Source organism: Homarus americanus, unplaced genomic scaffold (genome assembly GCF_018991925.1).
Source record: "Homarus americanus isolate GMGI-L3 unplaced genomic scaffold, GMGI_Hamer_2.0 scaffold34921, whole genome shotgun sequence".
NCBI lineage: Eukaryota > Metazoa > Arthropoda > Malacostraca > Decapoda > Nephropidae > Homarus > Homarus americanus.
Window position 1 is genome coordinate 18,189,644 of NW_024741901.1, and position 22,842 is coordinate 18,212,485.

The 22,842-nt window shown below is 46.8% G+C and overlaps 1 protein-coding gene across 1 annotated transcript in view; it reads left to right on the plus strand.

The window, feature by feature from the left end:
- Positions 1 to 3,967: 3,967 nt before the first annotated feature.
- LOC121876154 (uncharacterized protein CG43867-like) overlaps positions 3,968 to 22,842 on the plus strand; it is a gene marked incomplete in the record, with an annotated part of 144,279 nt that continues 125,404 nt past the window's right edge. Inside the window, 2 exon segments of the mRNA XM_042381091.1 lie at positions 3,968 to 4,138; positions 8,340 to 8,423. Of these exon segments, the coding sequence (XP_042237025.1) occupies positions 3,980 to 4,138; positions 8,340 to 8,423 (243 nt within the window).

Below are 22,842 nucleotides of genomic sequence, written 5' to 3' on the forward strand. Positions count from 1 at the left end.
TTTGTATCATAAGCTAGATAATCGTCCGTGTTTTTAATTCGTCCAGTTACCATAGAATCTCTACTCACGAAAAAAGAAAATCTCGTATACTTATGATTAAATCTCCGCCTACGACAAAATCTACCAATTCACGGGGAAAAAACAGGAGGAGAAATGTTTGTGAGTCCATGTTGTAGCGGCTGTGACCTCCCTCCCTCCCTCGGCCAGCTGTTGAATATGATAGTGTGGGTGACTGACGCCCGCCCTGGTTTTTTAATCCAACACGAGCCAGAAATCTTCACTACATTTTAGTTTCAGCCTTTACACTACATGTTGACTTCCTCCTCCTCCCCTCCACCCTCCATCCATCTCCCTTCCCTTCCTCCTTCCTCCTTCTCTCCTCCCCTCCTCCCTCCTCCCTCCTCCTTCCCTCCCCTCCCTCCACCTCCTCCTCCTTCCCTCCCTCCACCTCCTCCTCCCCTTCCCTCCCTCCCCTCCCTCTCCTCCCTCCACCTCCTCCTCCTTCCCCTCCCTCCCTCCCCTCCTCCTCCTTCTCCCTTCCCTCCCCTCCCTCCCTCCCTCTTCCTTCCCTCCTCCTCCTCCTCCTCCTCCCTCCTCCTCCCTGCCTCCCTCCCTCCCTCCTCCCTCCCTCCCTCCCTCCTCCCTCCCCTTCCTCCTTCCCTCGGACGACGGCACCCTGTTGACCTCACGTCCCGGAACACTGACCTTTACAGCTGACCTGCCATAACGATGCTGTATATAACTTTTTTTTTTTTTTAGACGACTCGATACATGGTGTTGTATAATATAACTTGGGGGGTTGATCTGCCTGGGCTGCTGTAACCTGTAGGGCTAACTCGGTATACAATTAGGTCTCTTGTATGTATCTGTAACTTGACTTGTCTCTTGTAACTGTAACGCCCAGCGTATCCCTTTAAGGGAAGCTGTAACTTCGAGTTAACTCGGCAAGCAGCATAATCCTGTGATTGTAACGCCCACTGTTGATCTGTCCGAGTACTGTAACCTATTGACTTCACTGCAGTACGGTACTATAAGCTTGGGGCACTGTATAAAGCTTTAAGAGCCGACTTGCCACACGACGTTGTAACCTGTAAGACTTGACCTTGATGTAGTGTGTAACCGTCGAGACCTTTTACCTGCCTTAACTTCTTCGCTTCCTGGAGATTATAATTTTTATACTAATTTTCGGTTAATATTTTTGTACCTTGACACATAGTTGAGCCTTCATCAGTAATAACTATGATCGTTATAAGTTCAAATTTTTATCTATATAATCTATTTTGACTAAATATACAAGTATCCATAGGAGTTAAACCTTGCCTTTGTTTAATAATATTCATCTGTAAAATATTAAAAAACTTTTTTTGCAGCGCTTTCTCATTCATATAACTTTAACAGTCGTTTGTAACTTTAAACATATTTTGTAATGCATCTATACATCTATAAACATTACAAAATTACCAACAGTCGTCTGTAAACATTCTACTTTTCAACACATTCGTCTATAATCATCATATTTGTAAATTGTTCGTCAATAAACCATTAAACCTCGTCTTTATTAAAACTGTAGGTATCTCCAGATGATTACGAACAAACTACATTCACCACACATTATATTTGACCTACCTGACATTGGAATGACCCTGAAGATGACCCAAGGTGGACGCCATTCCCCGCCGTCCTCCCTCGAGTGCTGTTCGTCAGGGAGCAAGTTGGGTTAGGTTCGGCTCGTGCAAGATTGGCCCGAATTCGATTTTGAGTTGGTGTGTTTCAGAGTAAGATGGCCCGCCCGGGGAGAGGCAGGCAGGCAGGGAGGGAGGCGATTTGGGTTAATGTATATGGATGTGACGCGTATGATCGCCCAGTTTGGTGGAGTTGCCATGTTCGTTCTTGGAGGCTTTTTTTTAACCATATTTCAGCCTTTAGGAGTTGCCATGGGTAGTGAAATGGTGTCTTCTCAGTGGCCTTGGGAACTTCGTCTTCATATCATCTTAACATCGCTTTCCTTCTGTCCTGAGGATCGTTGGTTTGATAACAGGACATTTCCAGTCGACTCAGCTGTAGATGGGTACCTAACATTACAGTTTAGGGAAATCAAGGTGGTCGAGTGCAGTGCCAACCACTTGCGTTCTGAAGGCTTAATACACAGCGAACTTTTTTTTCACTGTCTCAAACGGGCATTTATACCTATGGGACGCACTAACACCCTTCAGTAGCGAGTATGTGTGTGGGAGGTGTTCAGTGAGAGAAGGACGTGTGACTGTAGCACCAGGCGGCACTAGAGCGAGGTGCCAGAGTTTTGTAACGTCTGCTTGTTCTCCGTTACTGACAAAACTACTTGAATTTTGTTAAGTTTAATTATTTAAATCAAGTTAGTCTAATATTAGCAGAATTCGGCAATATATTACTGGTAGTATTTATATCTGCCAGTGAGTGGTGAGTTAGTCAGTCAGTGAGGTAGATAGCGATATACCGAACACAAGATGATGAAGGAAGAGAAAAGTGAGCTGTGCCGAACCAAAAATTTAAAGAACTGGCTTCAATCTGTTCCTTCGCCAGGCGGGGCATGACAGTGAACCGGGGCGGGGTGTATCCGTGGAGTTCACACTGCTGACCTTTGGTACTCGTCATGTAGGCCCCAGCTGTCAGATAGGCCCCAGATCTCATATGGGTCCCAGCTGTCAGATAGGTCCCAGCTGTCAGATATGCCCCAGCTGTCAGTTAGGCCCCAACTTGACTTACTCCAGCCTAACAGTAGAATTTGGGCCCCAGTCATGGTACACTCCGGGTTCAATTCCTCTTACTATTCGTGTGTGTGTGTGTGTGTGTGTGTGTGTGTGTGTGTGTGTGTGTGTGTGTGTGTGTACAGTAATTTTATCTCGTCGTGTGTGTGTGTGTGGACGCGAGCGTGGGGCAGGACAGGACAGAGAGCAAAAGCTTAAGCCAGGATTAGTGTAAGTCCGTAATGGGTCAAGCGAGGCCCGGACCCTCCCTGACACACGGCCCACCTCAGTCAAGCGCCACTTTATTTTTACCTCCATAATTAATGCCTCAGCCTAGCCTAGCCTAGCCTAGCCTAGTCTAATCTAACTTTAACCTAAACTAACTTAACCTAATCCTAATTTAACCTAACTTAACTTAAACTAACTTAACCTATCTTAACTTAACCTATCTTAACTTAACCTAAACTTAACCTAAACTAACTTAACCTAAACTAACTTAGCCTAAACTAACTTAACCTAAACTAACTTAACCTAAACTAACTTCACTTAGCCTCACAACCAAACCAAACCAAACCTAACATACCGTACATTACCCTACCCTACCCTACCCTACCCTACCCTAGCCTACCCAAACCAAACCAAACCAGATCTCACCTTTCCAAAGCACATTACCTTATTAGCCAACTTAAAATTTTTCAAGCCAGTACAGTAATTTATTATTGTTATTATTATTATTACTACTACTACTATTATTATTATTGTTATTATTGTTATTTTTATTATTATTCATTCATACAATTTGTACTTAAGAACCCTGTGTATATAGTAGTTCCTTCACTATTAATGTATAAAAAAATTGTCTCGGTATCAGTCGGGTGTCGCGAGATTATGATTATTTTTTTAAGTAACATTATCTTTATCTGTTACCGACTTATTTTGCTATTAACTTTTATTATCTGTTTCTGACTTTATTTACCTATTTCTTATTTCTTAGTTGTTACGGACTTTTATTATTTTATTTTTATTATTATCCGTGTTACTTATGCTACTGACTTCTAATACCTGTGTTACTTGTCTGTTACTGACCTCTAATATCTGTGTTACTTATGTTACCGACCTCTAATACCTGTTACTTATCTGTTACTGACCTCTAATATGTTACTTATGTTACTGACTTTAATACCTGTGTTACTTCTCTTACTAACTTGTATTACCTGTGTACTAACTCCCAGTTGTTCCTTCTTCAGGTTCGCGTGATGGAACGGAGGCTGGAGTGGAGTGCCGGCGGTGGAGGAGGGAGTGACGTTGCTGGTGGAATCAGAGTGGACGGCGTTGAGGACATTGACGATCTGCAGGTGGAGATGGTGGAGAAGGAAGCTGTCATCACCACTCTCTCGACCCAGGTGGAGGAACAGGTGAGTAGTGCCTTGTGGTAGTGTTAATGGTGATAGACGGGGGTGCTGGTCACGGTGGTAAGTGGGGTGGTGGTAGGGGTAGTGGTGAGGGGTGTTAATGGTGATAAAGGGTGGTGATGGGGGTGGTAAGGGGTAGTGGTGAGGGGTGTTAATGGTGATAAAGGGTGGTGATGGGGGTGGTAAGGGGTAGTGGTGGGGTGGGTAGGGTGGTGGTGGTGAAGGGTGGTGGTGAGAGTTGCTGGTCACGGTGGTAGTGTTGGAGGCAGTGATGGTAAGGAGATAGTACAGATTATAAGTAAACAGATAGAATGGGACGGACGGAATGGAAGAGGACGGACGGATTGAATGAAAGGGAGGGCGGACAGACAGAATGAGAGGGAGGACGGACGGATTGAATGAGAGGGAGGGCGGACAGACAGAATGAGAGGGAGGACGGACGGATTGAATGAGAGGGAGGGCGGACAGACAGAATGAGAGGGAGGACGGACGGATTGAATGAGAGGGAGGGCGGACAGACAGAATGAGAGGGAGGACGGACGGATTGAATGAGAGGGGTAGAATAGGAAGAGAGAACCAAAGATAATGGAGAAAGGAGGGACATGAAAAAGAATTCGTGAGGGGATGAGAGGAGAAATGAAAGGCACAGATAAGTTAGAATAAAGGAGGAAGAAGAGGTGAAATAAGTAATAAATTTTACAAAGAAAAGGGGGATGAAAAAAACTGATAAAGATTATAAAAGGAAGAATAACCAAATACATTATAGATATCCCTCAGTCTCAGTGCCTCGGTGGCGCCCTCTACATTATACATTCAACTGTTACCCCCCGGACAACTCTCGACATATCCGTTCGCTCTTTATCAAAATCCTCATCGCTTGTGTATGGAAATATACCGATGTTGCAAATGTCAACAGTGCGAGTATTAGTAAAGCTATTGGGGCTCGTATGATCTGCTAGTTTGTGTCTGGCCGCGTATGATGTGTGACGGTCGCTGGGGATATGAGGGCGGGGCATGGCATGGCGGGGCGGGTCCGTTTGCTCGCTGGGTTAATCGTCAGTCTAGTTTGCCTGCATCATAATACTTGTATGTTTAAGAGTAAGTGTGTTGTCATTTTGCCTTTTTTCATGAGGTAACTTGTTGCCAATCTTAGCTAGTAAAATAGTTTTTTGTTGATGTTTGCTAGCAAGGTTACCATCAGACATTCGCCACCGTGGAAATCCCTGAATAGCCATTAGTGTGTCTGTAATAATAATAATAATAATAATAATAATAATAATAATAAACGGTTTATTAATAGAGTTGCAGCCGGTGGCTGAAAATTTACAAATTTACATGTGATTTAGACATAATAATATACGTTCAATACATTTACAGGGCTGTGCAGTACATAAATCAGGAGCTGTTTATTATTTTAACAACACAGTAGATGGGATGGTGCTATTCTTATATCTATCAGTGTGTGTGTGTGTGTGTGTGTGTGTGTGTGTGTGTGTGAAAGCCAATTTGAAAACGCGTGTGAGATAACTGTATAGGCTTATATCTTTATTAAATAGTTGTCGATACGGAAGGCCCAGATGTGCTGCCTGTAATCTAGGATTTACATCTTATTTCCTCCCTTAAGCTGGTCATGAGACCACATTTGGATAGAGGTAAAGGCGAATCGATAAATTAACGTAAGTTTCCATGAGAATTAAGGCACAGTATCTCATCAGTAGCCTCCCAATCAGGTGATAAGTGATTAGTGAGAATGGCGCGTTCGAGTGTGTCGGGCATTATTTGGCGGGTTATTGTTAGCAGCGTTTGGCGGGAATTACTTTGTGTATAAGTATTAATATGTGCTTGTGTTTATGTACAAGTTTCTTTTCCTGAATTCTCAGTTTTGAATTACAGTTCCCCGTCAAGTGATGAGTGCTTATCGAGTTTGACGTGTTCGAGATGTGTGTGACTGGCGTTGGTGGGGTCCTCCTTGGCGGGGGTTGGCAGGAAATCACCCACCCAGGCTGACGTGGAGCGGGCCATTATCTCCCGCGGGGGAGGAACCATTTAGGCCAGATATTGCTTTTTAACGCCAGGGTGTCGTGTGTCGAGCTCAGGCGCCATTTAACCTGATATTGTTCATTTGGGAAGTTATATTGGGGGAGTGATAGTTGAAGGGGCACAGGTAGGAAGGAATGTGAGGTGGAAGGGAGTGAAGGATGAGAGTAATAGAATGGATAGGAGGATGGAAGAGAGAATGAGAAAACAAAGAAGAATGAGTTTGAAAGCAAGAAGGATGCGAAGGATGGAAAAGGATGGTTGAAGTACGCTGAGTGGGAGAGGCAGAGGAGAATGGGGGAGAAGGTTAGATGGATGGATGAAAAAAAGGATAGGCGGAAGGGAATGCGAGCTAAAAGAACTACTAAAAGAATGGAAGAGACAAAATTAATAGCAAGAGAGAAGAGATGTAAGCGGGAGGGAAACAACATTCGTGAAAATGATGGAACTAGAAGAACGGAAGTGATGATGGAAGAAGTAGGGTGACGAGAAGAAAGAATAATAATTTTGAAGGCATGAAAAGGCTGAGGGAATGAGAACGATGAGAGAGATGAGGGTGAATGTCGGGAAAGATTGAGGCGGAGGAGAATGAGGAAGGAGAGGAGGCGGGAAGGATAAAATGGATTGGTGTATTGACTGGGAGAAAGCATGAGAGGCGGAATAGGAGGAGGATGGAAGGTAAAGAAGCATGGAAGAGGGTTAAAGAAAATTAAAAAAAAAACAAAGATAGATCGAAACGTATAGAGGCAAGACTTGGCTGCTTCAATCATGGTTTAAATTGAATTAATCGTTGGCGGCCATTGATACGGGACGGACCCCCATAAGCTCTCGATGCTGGCGCCTTGCTCGTACGACAAGAGACGATAGCTATTAATTATCTCTCCTTGGCGATGAATTTTGGAGGAAGTGTCAATACCTACCTCTCCTGAGATACACACCGAGTGACTGGGTTAGTTTAAATGGTCGATGGTGGTCGTATTAAATGGGTTAATCTGTTTTGTTTACATGATATTAGAAGGTCTCTAACTGGCTCTCGTAATCTGCGACGATGGCCAAAGTGGTATCTAAATTACACAGAAGACCTCATCTTAATTAGTTTGTTGCCTTATCACCATTTACGGAGATATATAACGCGCGAACCTCTGAATACTCGAGGCCAGACCAGGGAACCAGCCTCGACCTCTCGCTAAATTTCGTGAGTGTTAACAAAACCGTTATGTTAGGGTAGGGTGATCAGTGCCTGGCTAAGATTGCCATCACTATCGGGATATGGGACCGTTGAACTATCCACTGCCTGATTAGTTAATACATAATAAAGTATCAGTATTTAAAGGTTTATTGTCCTGCCAGCTGAACCTAACTTCTCTTGTCATTCATAGAGTATATTTATCGTTGCAAACACTCTTTCTATTTGTACATAATATTATCAATATATTAATTCATACATCTCTAATATTTATCATTGTTTGTATGTGTCTGTTCATCTCTTAATTTATTTATTCGTATATTTATCTCGATGTGTGTATCATTATAGTCATTTCATTGTATGGAGCTTATACTGTACAAGATAACCGTTAATTGTTTCTATATACTTATGTCAGTCAGTCTGCTTACTGATTCATGTATTTTTCTTGGGTTGTGTTAAGCTTGTATTATATTTATCATTTATCTATATACTATATGTAATTAAATCCGTATATATGTTCACCTTTATGTTCGCCTGTAGATCTACCCGTCTCTTGGTAATTATCACTAAAATCTATTCCTTTTAAACTCAACTTTATTCAACTCCTCAAATGAGAGAGTAAAACAGGTGGTTACTGGATAGATAAGCCCCAGTCCTAATGGGCCCCAGTCCAAGGGAATTCAAGCCTCATTGGCCCCATACAGTACCCGAGAGCTTCACTCATAATGGGCCGCAGTCCTAATGAGCCTCGGTCAGAATTATTTTGCCCTCGTAATGGTTAGGTTAAGTTGGGGGCCTTGTATAACTGGTGCTTTGACGACTGGGGCCCATTAACAGGTCGAGGTTAGGTTAGGGTTGGGTTAGGTTGGGTTGGGTTAGGTTGGGTTGGGTTAGGTTAGATTTGGGGTGTGGCGTAACTGATGTCTATGAGGACGGACACCCATGGATCAGGTGGAGGTTCTTACACATGTCATCTTTCAGAGACAACTTCGGCTGCAGGACGCCAAGAAGGTGGAGGCTAAGGCGGCCAAGATCAAGGAGTGGGTCACCAACAAGCTCAAGGAGGTGAGTAATATTCTCTCTCTCATCCATGATCTAACAAGACGGATGGTTCTCCCCGTCTCCATCTGACACACACCTATCTGGTATTTAGGGAGGTAGACATAGGCATACATTAGGGTAATCAAGAGGAACCATTTTACCGGGTATTGACTTTTCATGTTTGAACAATACCACCGGTTTCCTCGTCTCCTTCTCGGGAGGAGGAAGAAGGAAGTAAGGAAGGAAGAAGGAATTAGGAGGAAGAAGGAAGTAGAAGGAAGGAGGAGGAAGGAAGGAGGAGGAGGAGGAAGAAGGAAGGATGAAGGAGGAGGAGCAAAAAAGCGAGGAGAAAGGAGGAAGGAATATTTTTTTTTAGAATTTGACCTCTTGACCTTGACTGATGTGCTCGGGTCAAGGTTTAAGATTTAGTAAGAGTCCCAGATGGACGCTGTAAACGCTTCTGTGCTTCACCTTGCACAGGATGTAAGGGGGTGCCCAATAAACTAGCCCCCTCGGGGGTAATCTAAAAAAAAAAAGAAGTAAGAGTTAAGTCTTGAGTTTGTAATGTTAAAGCGAGTGAGGTTTATTGGCGCTTGGTTGGCATTGTTGATAGATAAACAGGCTGATCAAATACTCACAGCCGACCCAGGCTGGCAGATAAGCTCTCAGCCGACAGAGATAGACAGACTGGCTGACAGATAAACTCACAGCCGACAGACAAAGACAGGTTGGCAGATAAACTGTCAGCCGAAAAGAGTGACAGACAGGCTAACCAATAAACTCTCAGTCGACAGAGATAGACACTTTGTCAGATAAACTCAGCCGACAGGTTGACAGATAAACTATTACCCGACAGATGGATACAGACAGGCTGGCAAACTATGAACAACTAAATGCCCCAATCCATTTTTTTTCCTTTGCGCGCGCGCTCGTGTGTGTGTGTGTGTGTGTGTGTGTGTGTGTCATAGTCCACACACCCGTCTCTTTGTTTATCAAGCCAACGTTTCCCCCGCCTAACTCTGTCATTAAATATTTTCTCTTGTCTTAATGAATTTCCCTGTAGGACCTCCTCTCCCCGTCAGCAGAACCGTGTATGAGTGTTACCACTTGTGCATGAACGTGTGCACTTGTATGACGCCATGTATACGTGTGTGCTTGACCTAGTGCGTACATGTGTGTGTGTGTGCCTGTCTGGGATCATGTGTGCGTAGAGTTGCCTGGCCCTGTGTATATTCTTAGCCGATAACTAAATATCTCTCTACTGCTGTGATGGTGATTATTTCCATTTGGTTTGCTAGAATGTAAAATAATAATAATAATAATAATAATAATAATAATAATATTAATAATAATATTAATAATAATAATATTAATAATAATAATAATTCAATTTTCAATTTCAATTGTTTATTCCTTGATAGAGGAAGCGGGATCCTAGTGCTGTCACTAGGTACCCCTGTTCAATGACACCAGAAGCATCTGGCAAGTGTGACAAGTATATACAGTATAAATATTATAAAGGGGCTTACTAAAGCCTAAGGAAGGAAGGATATTCCTTTAACACATAATCAATATTATTTACAAAATATCTGGCCAGTATGGGGAGGATCATCGTGTCTCCGTCAGGGGGTTGTGGATATAATAATAATAAATATTTGTATTCCCGGGCGGTGACGTTCATTCATTGGTCCTTACCCCACTCTGACGTCATCTATGTTTCTCCCACTAGAGTCATGGTTAGGTTAGGTTAGGTTTGTGGTGTGAGGGATAGGTTTGGCTAGGTTAAATATATGTAAGGCTACGTTAAAAGCTTCAGTTCGGTTAAAGTTTGTGATTGGTAGGGCTCCAGTTGTAGGAGGGAGACTAGCTGACGTCACAGTGAGCCGGGGACCAATCATAGCACAGTATGCCCACATAGCCGTGTATTCTTTTCAATCGGACACGCCCACTTGATGCCGTCCACCGGTCCAATTACTCGCTGACGTTAACTCACCCCGATGTTTCCTTCTATTGAACACAACTGCTCTGAGAATTATTGAACCCCAGTGATGACTACGTGATAAATGACGTTATTGAACCCCAGTGATGACTACGTGATAAATGACGTTATTGAACCCCGGTGATGAGTACATGATACATGATGTTATTGAACCCCCAGTGATGACTACATGATAAATGACGTTATTGAACCCCGGTGATGACTACATGATAAATGACGTTATTGAACCTCCAGTGATGACTACATGATAAATGATGTTATTGAACCTCCAGTGACGAGTACGTGATAAATGATGTTATTGAACCTCCAGTGATGACTACATGATAAATGATGTTATTGAACCTCCAGTGACGAGTACGTGATAAATGATGTTATTGAACCTCCAGTGATGACTACATGATAAATGATGTTATTGAACCTCCAGTGATGACTACATGATAAATGATGTTATTGAACCTCCAGTGACGAGTTCGTGATAAATGATGTTATTGAACCTCCAGTGATGAGTACGTGATAAATGATGTTATTGAACCTCCAGTGATGACTACATGATAAATGACGTTATTGAACCTCCAGTGATGACTACATGATAAATGATGTTATTGAACCTCCAGTGATGAGTACGTGATAAATGACGTTATTGAACCTCCAGTGATGACTACATGATAAATGACGTTATTGAACCTCCAGTGATGACTACACGATAAATGACATTATTGAACCTCCAGTGACGAGTACGTGATAAATGATGTTATTGAACCTCCAGTGATGACTACATGATAAATGACGTTATTGAACCTCTAGTGATGACTACATGATAAATGATGTTATATTGAACCTCCAGTGATGACTACATGATAAATGATGTTATTGAACCTCCAGTGACGAGTACGTGATAAATGATGTTATTGAACCTCCAGTGACGAGTACGTGATAAATGACGTTATTGAACCTCTAGTGATGACTACATGATAAATGACGTTATTGAACCTCCAGTGATGACTACATGATAAATGACATTATTGAACCTCCAGTGACGAGTACGTAATAAATGATGTTATTGAACCTCCAGTGATGAGTACGTGATAAATGACGTTATTGAACCTCCAGTGATGACTACATGATAAATGACGTTATTGAACCTGCAGTGATGACTACACGATAAATGACATTATTGAACCTCCAGTGACGAGTACGTGATAAATGATGTTATTGAACCTCCAGTGACGAGTACTTGATAAATGATGTTATTGAACCTCCAGTGATGACTACATGATAAATGATGTTATTGAACCTCCAGTGACGAGTACGTGATAAATGATGTTATTGAACCTCCAGTGACGAGTACGTGATAAATGATGTTATTGAACCTCCAGTGACGAGTACGTGATAAATGATGTTATTGAACCTCCAGTGATGAGTACGTGATAAATGACGTTATTGAACCTCCAGTGATGACTACATGATAAATGACGTTATTGAACCTCTAGTGATGACTACATGATAAATGACGTTATTGAACCTCTAGTGATGACTACATGATAAATGATGTTATTGAACCTCCAGTGACGAGTACGTGATAAATGATGTTATTGAACCTCCAGTGACGAGTACGTGATAAATGATGTTATTGAACCTCCAGTGACGAGTACGTGATAAATGATGTTATTGAACCTCCAGTGATGAGTACGTGATAAATGACGTTATTGAACCTCCAGTGATGACTACATGATAAATGACGTTATTGAACCTCTAGTGATGACTACATGATAAATGACGTTATTGAACCTCTAGTGATGACTACATGATAAATGATGTTATTGAACCTCCAGTGACGAGTACGTGATAAATGATGTTATTGAACCTCCAGTGACGAGTACGTGATAAATGATGTTATTGAACCTCCAGTGACGAGTACGTGATAAATTATGTTATTGAACCTCCAGTGATAACTACGTGATAAATAATGTTATTGAACCTCCAGTGACGAGTACGTGATAATTTATGTTATTGAACCTCCAGTGATAACTACGTGATAAATGATGTTATTGATTCCTCCAGTGATGAGTACGTGATAAATTGTTATTTCTTGTCGACACAGTTTGGTTCAGTACATTAATTAAGGACTGACGTGTTAATTTCGTCCTCCCCACATTCTTGTCATCACATTTACCCGTCCTACCTGTAATTACGTTATTTTTAACTTCACGGGGCTCGGCGAGGCTCAATAGCGAAAAGGATTGGTCCGTGTTTGTGAGAGAGGGTGTGTGTGTGTGTACTGTATGTAGTAGTAATAATAATTAACTGTTTATTGAAAAAGTTTAGCAGGCCAAAGGCTGAAAATGTACAATTTATAGAAATGACTTTATTTTACATAAAGTACATTGACATGTGGGGGAGGATCGTTAGACAAAATCTTTTATTGGAGGAAAGAAAAGGAATATAGTGAACATACAAATTAATGTTTCCAGTGGATGGTAGGGGCTGTGTGTGTGTCCTGGGCAGTATGGCGTCATCAGCCAAGTTACCCCTCAGTACGCGGCAGCTTCATACATGTTCATGTGGTTCCCACCTCCCCATATTTTTTTTTTAAAGTACAAAAACGTGTTAAGGTTAAATAGAGATTAGGAATAGCGTTTGATGACCAAAATATATAAATTAAATATATTTCCCATGGGAATTGATAAAATGTTACAAACAAAATATATAAATTGTTTGCAGAACTTTTGCAAAAATGGCAATAAATTTAGCAAAAAATTCAATTTTGACATGAAGAAATCATCTGACGACCAGAAGACGTAAAGAAAAGTTGTTCCTCGTGGATAATGAGAAACTTTTGTAAGATTTATAATATTAATTTGTATTCATATTTTCAGGAATTTTGCAATATTTTGAGTTTACATTTTGGACCTCAGAATACAATGTGTGCGCATTGGATTATTTTAGCATGTAAATCCCTAATTATAATACTTGACAAATTTATGCCATCGATGATTATTTAGTGATTTATGCATTCCTGTTCCTTTATCAGCACAGTCATTTGATCATGTCAGCTGTTCTGCTTCACACTGCTAACCTTTATCTTGTAACGTATAGCACTAACGGGGAAATAAAGAAACACTTTAATACAGGTGTTCTAATAATTAGTTAACTGTCTCCTCCGTTTCACCCACCACCTCTTCACCCACCACCTCTTCACCCACCTCCTCTTCACCCACCACCTCTTAATCCACCTCCTCTTCATCCACCTCTTCACCCATCTCTTCACCCTCTTCCTCTCTTCTCACCCCTTCACACCCTCCCTTCTTCACCTCCCTCTTTCACCCTCCTCTTCTTCACCTCCTCTTCACCTCCCCATTTCACCCTCCTTCATCCTCTTCTTTATCCTTATCCTCTCTTTATCCCTCTCTTTATCCTCTCTTATCCTCTCTTATCCTTTCTTTATCCCTTCTTTATCCTCTTCTTTATCCTCTTCTGTTTATCCCTTTCTTTATCCTTTTTCATCATCTCCTCTTCACCCTCTCCTCTTCACTCCTCTCTCCACCCTCCTCTTATCATCCTCTTCACCCTTCTCTTCACCTCTCTTCACCCCCTCTTCTTTCACCTCCACTATCATCTCTTCACCCTCCTTCACCTCACCTCCCCTTCACCCTCTCCTCATCGTCTCTTCACCCTCCTTCATCATCTCTTCATTATCTCACTCTCTTCACCTCCTATCCATCATCATTCACCTCCTCACCTCCTCCTTCACCTCATCATCTCTTCACCCTCCCCTTCATCTACTCACCCTCCTTCATCATCTTCACCTCCTTTCACCCTCCTCATCATCTCTTCACCTCCTGTTCATCATCTCTTCATTATCTCTTCACCTTCTCTTCACCCCCTTCATCATCTACTCTTCACCCTCCTCATCTCACCTCTCATCATCTTCCACCTCCTCCCTCATCATCTCTTCACATCTCACCTCACCCCATCATTCTCTTCACCCTCCTCTTCATCATCTCTTCACCTCCCCATCATTTTCACCCCTCCCATCATCTCCTCTTCATCATCTCTTCAGCCTCATCATCTCCTCTTCACACCTCCTCTTCACCATCCTCCTTCATCTCTCATTCTCTCATCATCTCTTCACCCTCCTTCATTATCTCTTCACCTCCTTCACCTCCTCATTCCTTCAACCTCTTCAGTCCTCTCATCATCATCTCTTCATTATCTCTTCACCCTCCTCCTCTTCATCTCTTCACCCTTCTCTTCATCATCTCTTCACCCTCCTCCTCTTCATTATCTCTTCACCCTCCTCTTCTCTTCACCATCCTCCTCTTTCATCTTCAGCCTCCTCTTCATCATCTCCTCTTCATTATCTCTCTTCACCTCCTCTCTTACCCATCCTCATCTTCATCTCTTCATTCTCCTCTTCATCATCTTCATCATCTCCTCTTCATTATCTCTTCACCCTCCTCTTCTTTCACCATCCTCTTCACACCTGACACTCAATGTATTAAAACTTGGCCCTGGGGAGTTAGACTCATAGCCTTCACTAAATGATCTTGCTACTGGACGAGGAGGAAGAGAGGAAGAAGAAGAGGAGGAGGAAGAAAATAGGAGAAGGAGGAGGAGAGGAAGGAAAAGGAGGAAGAAGAATTGAGGAAGAGGAGAAAGAAGAAGAAGAGGAGGGGAGAAGAAAAGGGGGAGGAGGAGGAAGAAAAGGGACAGAGGAGGAGAAGAAAAGAGGCAGGGAGAAAGGGAAGAAGAAAAAAAGGTGGAAGAAAGAAGAAGGTGAAAAAGAAGAGGAAGGGCAGAGGCAGATAAAGAAGATGAGAATAAGGAGGAAGAGGGGAGAGAAACTAACTTATGTCACCAAAAGGTGATCGTCTATTATCACCTTAGCTTAGTAATTAATTTATCTAACCCGGTAAACACCTACAAACGGTGATAATTTTGCCAATGGTTCTCTGTTATCTTCCTGTTAACACGGTTCCCACGTTACGCATTCTGCCATGATTATTTAACGGGTATGATGCTTCTATTACCCAGGGGCATTAAGATCGAGGCTAAGAGGACCTATTAGCTGTGTGTGTGTGTGTGTGTGTGTGTGTGTGTGTGTGTGTGTGTGTGTGTGTGTGTGTGTGTGTGTGTGTGTGTGTGTGTGTGTGTGTGTGTGTGTGTGTGGGTGTGTGTGTGTGTGCGTGTGTGTGTGTGTGTGTGTGTGTGTGTGTGTGTTTTTGACTTGTCTTCCTATCGCTCTGGGGGATTCTGTCAATCTTCTCCTTCTCATCTCCCCACTTTCTTTTGCTGACCATAACTCTGCCCACCATAACCTCCTTCCTCCCACTGCTTTCTCCACATTCTCTTCCACCCACTTCTGCCCACCATAACCCCTCATCCCACTACTTCCTGTCCACCATAACCCCTCCTTCCTTCCTCCTCCCCAGCCTTATACCCCCACCTCTCGCCCTCCATACCCACCCCTTCCTCCGCCTTCCTTACCCCTTCCCTCCCACAACCCACCTCCTCCTCCCTCCAACCCCACCTCCCAACCCCCCAACCCACCTCCTCTCATGGCTAACAGTGAATTCCCCAAAGGTCAGGAGGTCACACGGGTTAAAGATGTGTGTTGTGGTATTCAGGAAGCTATTAGGTAATGTACCGTGAAATTATGAACGGTGTAATCATGAGAGGGCAGCAGTGTAAATGGGTAAACAAGTGTAAATGGATAGTCGAGAGGACAGCAGTGTATGGATAGTCATGAGAGGACAGCAGTGTAAATGGGTAGTCAAGAGAGGACAGCAGGTAAGGAGTCATGAGAGGGCAGCAGTGAAAATCTGAGAGGAGTAAAGAACAAGAGGCAGCAGTGTAAATGGATAGTCATGAGAGGACAGCAGTATAAATGGATAGTCATGAGAGGACAGCAGTGTAAATGGATAGTCATGAGAGGGCAGCAGTGTAAATGGGTAGCTGAGAGGGCAGCAGTAAATGGTATGAGAGGGCGGTAATGGTATAGACACAGTAAATGGGTAGTCATGAGAGGCAGCAGGTAAAATGGGAGTCATGAAAGGGCAGCAGTGTAAATGGATAGTCATGAGAGGGCAGCAGTGTAAATGGGTAGTCATGAGAGGGCAGCAGTAAATGGATAGTCATGGCAGCAGTAAATGGGTAGTCATGAGCAGTAAATGGATACATGAGAGAGGCAGCAGTGTAAATGGGTAGTCATGAGGCAGTGTAAATGGGTAGTCGTGAGAGGGCAGCAGTGTAAATGGATAGTCATGAGAGGGCAGCAGCATGTAAACATATAAGCACACACAGGAGGGAAAGTAACACACACAACACACGCAGTAACACACAGGAGATGACAGTAACACAGTGACACACAGTAACACACACGAAAGGAAAGTAACACACAACACACAGAAGGGTAACACACACAGGAAGGGACAGTAATACACACAGTAACACACAACACGCAGTAACAGACAAAGAAACACACACAGGAGATGACAGTAAACACAGTGACACACACAGTAACACACAGGGAAGGGACAGTAACACACAAAACACACACTGGAAGGGGCTGCACACACAACACACACAGGAAGGGAACAGTAACACGCACAGTAACACACAGTAAGGGACAGTAACACACAAAAACACACACAGGAAGGAACAGTAACACAAGTAAGGGACAGTAACACACCCAGTAAGGGGACAGTAACACACACAACACACTCAGGTAGGGAACAGTAACACACAGTAACACAGGAAGGGCAGTAACATCCACAGCAACACACAGGAAGGGAACAGTAACACAGTAAGGGACAGTAACACAATAACACGCTCAGGTAGAGAACAGTAACACAGTAAGGAACAGTAGCACAGCAAGGGACAGTAACATATACAGCAACACACAGGAAGGGAACAGTAACACACCCAGTAAGGGACAGTAACAATAACACACTCAGGAAGGAACAGTAACACACTCAGTAAGGGACAGTAACACACAATAACATGCTCAGGAAGGAACAGTAACACAGTAACACCCAGTAAGGAGACAGTAACACACAATAACATGCTCAGAAGGAAACAGTTACACACACCCAGTAAGGAGACAGTAACACACAATAACACTCTCAGGAAGGAACAGTAACACACACAAAGACAGTAAACACAATAACACTCAGGAAGGAACAGAACACACCCAGTAAGGAGACAGTAACACACAATAACATGCTCAGGAAGGAAACAGTAACACAGTAACACACAGTAAGGAAACAGTAACACACAATAACAGCTACAGGAAGGAACAGTTACACACCCAGTAAGGGACAGTAACAACTAAGGAGACAGTAAACACACAACAACACGCTCAGAAGGAACAGTAACACAGTAACACACACAGGAATAGGACAGTACACAAACACATACAGTAACACACACAGAGTAACACAGAAGGGGACAGTAACACACAATAACACACACTAAGAGGACAGTAAAACACAGGAGGAGAGAGTAAAACACAAAATAACATACAGTCATACACACGCACGGGAAAGGCACGCCTGGTACAGTATAGACAGAGGTCATGGCTGGCCCACAGTCATAGCGCCCCCACCAGATTAATCCTAAATTAAACTCTTGCATCAGTCGTGGCTCTGCGTCCACTCCTCGATTTATGCGAATGAGAGGACAAACCTCTTGTTTATGTTGCTGGCGAAATTGTTTGTAGACAGTGGGTAGGGAGGAGAGGGTGATGGGTAGGGAGGAGAGGGTGAGGGTGGTGGTAGGGAGGAGAGGGAGATAAAAGTGATGGTGGTAGGGAGGAGAGGGTGATGTGGTGGTAGGGAGGAGAGGGGAGTGGTGGTAGGGAGAGAGGGTGATGTGGTGGTAGGGAGGAGAGGGGTGATGGGTGGTAGGGAGGAGAGGGGTGGATGGGGTGGTAGGGAGGAGAGGGTGATGTGGGTGGTAGGGAGGAGAGAGGTGATGGTGGTAGGGAGGAGAGGGTGATGTGGTGGTAGGGGAGGAGGAGGTGATGGTGGTGGTAGGGGAGGAGAGGGGTGGATGGTAGGTAGGGAGAGGGTGATGGTGGTGGTAGGGAGGAGAGGGGTGATGTGGTGGTAGGGAGGAGAGGGTGATGTGGTGGTAGGGAGGGAGGGTGGATGTGTGGTGGTAGGGAGGAGAGGGGTGATGGGTGGTAGGGAGGAGATGGTGATGGGTGGGTAGGGAGGAGAGGGTGATGGTGGTGGGGAGGAGAGAGGATGGTAGGGGAGGAGAGGGTGATTGGGTGGAGGAGAGGTAATGGTGTGGTAGGGAGGGGAGAGGGTGATGGTGGTAGGGGAGGAGAGGGTGATGGGTGGTAGGGGAGGAGAGGGGTGATGGGGTAGGGGAGGAGAGGGGTGATGTGGTGGTAGGGAGGAGAGGGGTGATGGGAGTGGGAGGGAGGAGAGGGAGGAGTGGTGGGTAGGGAGGAGAGGGTGATGGTAGGGGAGGAGAGGGTGATGGTAGGGAGAGGGTGATGTGGGTGGTAGGGAGGAGGAGGTGATGGGTGGTAGGGGAGGAGAGGGTGGAGGTGGTGGTGGGGAGGAGAGGGTGAGGGTGGTAGGGGAGGAGAGGGTGATGGTGGTAGGGAGAGAGGTGATGTGGTGGTAGGGAGGAGGAGGATGGTGGTAGGGAGGAGAGGGGTGATGGTGGTAGGGGAGGAGAGGGGATGGTGGTAGGGAGGAGAGGGTGATGGTGGTAGGGAGGAGAGGGGTGACAGATAGGGGAGGGAGAGGGGTGAGGTGGTAGGAGGAGGGTGATGGTGGTAGGAGGAGGGGTGATGGTGGGTAGGGGAGGAGAGGGTGATGGGTGGTAGGGGAGGAGAGGGTGATGGTAGGGAGGAGGGGTGATGTGGTGGGAGGGGAGAGGGAGATGTGGTAGGGGAGGAGAGGGTGATGGTGGTAGGGAGGAGAGGGTGATGGTAGGGAGGAGAGGGTGATGGTGGTAGGGGAGGAGAGGTGATGGTGGGGAGGAGGGATGATGTAGGGAGGAGAGGGTGATGATGGTAGGAGGGGAGAGGGGTGATGGTAGGGGAGGAGAGGGTGATGGTAGGGAGAGAGGGTGATGGTGGAGAGGAGAGGGTGATGGTGGTAGGGGAGGAGAGGGTGATGGTAGGGTGGAGGGGTGATGGTGGTAGGGGAGAGAGGGTGACGGTGATAGGAGGAGAGGTGATGGGTGGTAGGGAGGAGAGGGATGGTAGGGAGGAGAGGGTGATGGTGGGGAGGAGAGGGTGATGGTGGTAGGGAGGAGAGGGGTGATGGGTGGTAGGGAGGAGAGGGTGATGGTGGTAGGGAGGAGAGGTGATGGTGGTAGGGAGGAGAGGGTGATGGTGATAGGGAGGAGAGGGTGGTAGGGGAAGGAGAGGGGTATGGGTGGTAGGGGAGGAGAGGGTGATGGTAGTAGGAGGAGAGGGTGATCAGGTAGGGAGGAGAGGGTGATGGTGGGGAGGAGAGAGGGTGTGGTAGGGAGGAGAGGGTGATGGTAGGGGAGGAGAGGGGATGGTGGTAGGGGAGGAGGGGTGATGGTGGTGGGGATGGGAGGAGGGGTGATGGTGGGGTAGGGGAGGAGAGGGGTGATGGTGGTAGGGAGGAGGAGGAAGATGGTGGGGTAGGGGAGGAGAGAGTGATGGGTGGTGGGGAGGAGAGGGTGGGACAGGGTAGGGAGGAGAGGGTAGGGTAGTAGGAAGGAGAGGGAGATGGTAGGGAGGAGAGGGTGATGGGTAGGGAGGAGAGGGCATGGTGGTAGGGAGAAGATGGTGAGGAGATAGGGAGGAGAGGGTGATGGTGGTGGGGAGGAGAGGGGTGATGGTAGTGGGAGGAGAGGGAGATGGTAGAAGGAGAGGGGTGATGGTGTAGGGAGGAGAGGGTGATGGTGGTAGGGAGTGAGAGGTGTGGGTAGGGGAGGAGAGGTAGGTGGTGTAGGGGGGAGGGAGAGGATGTGGGTAGGGGAGGAGGAGGTGGGTAGGAGGAGAGGAGGTGGTGAAGGGAGGAGAGGCAGATGGTGTAGGGAGGGAGGGTAGGTGGTGTAGAGGAGGAGAGGGGGTGGAGGGAAGGGTGGGTGGTGAGGGAGGGAGGCAGGTGGTGGTGTAGGAGGAGGAGTGGGTAATGGTGTGGGGAGGAGGGTGATGGTGAGGGGAGGAGAGGGGTGGAGTAGGAGGGAGAGGAGAATGGTAGGGGAAGGAGAGGATGGTGGTAGAGAGAGGAAGAGGGAGGAGAGAGATGGTGCAGGGAGGAGAGGGATGATGAGAGGTGGTGAGGGAGGAGAGGGTGATGGTGGTAGGGAGGAGAGGATGATGGTGGTAGGGAGGAGAGGGTGATGGTGGTAGGGAGGAGAGGGGTGATGCAGGAGTAGGGAGGAGAGGGTGATGGTGGTAGGGAGGAGAGGGTGATGCAGGATAGGGAGGAGAAGGATGGTAGTAGGGAGGAGAGGTGACAGTGATAGGGGGAGAGGGTGGTGGTGGTGGTAGGGGAGGAGAGGGGTGATGGTAGGGAAGAGAGGATGATGGTGGTAGGGGAGGACAGGGTGATGGTGGTGGGGAGGGAGAGGGTGATGGTGGTGGGGAGGAGAGGGTGATGGTGGGGGAGGAACAAAGATGGTGTAGGGGAGACAGAGGTGATGGTGTAGGGAGGAAAGAGGTGAAGGTTGTAGGAGGCAGAGGGGTGGTGTAGGGAGGCAGAGTGGATGTGCAGGGAGGAGGCCGTTGATGTGGGAGTGAGGAAAGGTGGATGGTGTAGGGAGGCAGAGGAAGGTGGGTGAAGGGAGGCAGAGGTGATGGTGTAGGGGGTGGAGGTGATGGTGGAGGGGGGAAGAGATGGTGGTAGGGATGGAGGTGATGGTGGTGGGGTGGAGGTGATGGTGGTAGGGGTGGAGGTGATGGTGGTAGGGGTGGAGGTGATGGTGGTAGGGTGGAGGTGATGGTGGTAGGGGTGGAGGTGATGGTGGTAGGGGTGGAGGTGATGGTGGTAGGGGTGGAGGTGATGGTGGTGGGGTGCAGGGATGGTGGTGGTGATGGGGTGGGGTGAGGTGATGGTGGTAGAGGGTGATGGTAGGAGGATGGGGGTGGTGGTGGTGGGGGTGGGGTGAGGGTGGTGGGGGTGGAGGTGATGGTGGTGGGGGTGGGGTGATGGTGGTGGGGGGGGGTGATGGTGGTGAGGTGAGGGAGGGTGGAGGTGATGGTGGTAGGGGTGGAGGTGATGGTGGTAGGGGTGGAGGTGATGGTGGTAGGGGTGGAAGGTGATGGTTGGGAGGTAGAGGTATGGGTGGGGTGGAGGTGATGGTGGGGTGGAGGTGATGGTGGTAGGAGGTGGAGGTGATGGTAGAAGGATGGAGGTGATGGTGGTGGGGGTGGAGGTGATGGTGATAGGGGTGGAGGTGATGGTAGTAGGGGTGGAGTGATGGTGGTAGGGGTGGAGGTGATGGTGGTAGGGGTGGAGGTGATGTGGTGAGTAGGGTGGAGGTGATGGTGGTGGGGGTGGAGGTGATGGTGGTAGGAGTGGAGGTGATGGTGGTAGGGGTTGGGGTGATGGTGGTTGGGGTGGAGGTGATGGTAGAAGGATGGAGGATGGTGGAGGTTGGGTGATGGTAGTAGGGTGAGGTGGTGGTGGAGGGTGGAGGTGATGGTGGTAGGGTGGTGATGGTGGTAGGGGTGGAGGTGGTGGTAGGGTTGGAGGTGTGGTGGTAGGGGTGGAGTGATGGTGGTAGGGGGTGGAGTGATGGTGGTGGGGTGGAGGTGATGGTAGGAGGGTGGAGGTGATGGTGGTAGGGGTGAGGTGATGTTGGAGGGGTGGAGGTGATGGTAGGAGGATGGAGGTGATGGTAGTAGAGGTGGGGTGATGGTGGTAGGGGTGGAGGTGATGGTGGTAGGGGGTGGAGGTGATGGTGGTAGGGGTGGAGGTGATGGTGGTAGGGGTGAGGTGATGGTGGTAGGGTTGGAGGTGATGGTGGTAGGGTGGAGGTGATGTGGGGTGGGTGATGGTGGTAGGGGAGGTGGAGGTGATGGTGGTGGGGTGGGGTGAGGTGGTGGTAGGGTGGAGGTGATGGTGGTGGGGTGGAGGTGATGGTGTGATGGTGGAGGTGGGTGGGTGGTGGGGGGGTGGGGGGGTGGTTGGTAGGGGTGGAGGTTGATGGGTGGTAGGGGTGGAGGTGATGGTGGTAGGGGTGGGAGGTGATGGTAGTGGGGTGGGGTGATGGTGAGGATGGAGGTGATGGTGGTAGGGGTGGAGGTGTGATGGTGGTAGGGGTGGAGGTGATGGTGGTAGGGGTGGTGGAGTGATGGTGTGGTAGGGGTGGAGGAGGTGATGGTGGTAGGGTTGGAGGTGATGGTGGTAGTGGTGGAGGTGATGGTGGTAGGGGTGGAGTATGGTGGTGGGGGTGGGGTGATGGTGGTAGGGGTGGAGGTGAGTGGGTGGAAGGATG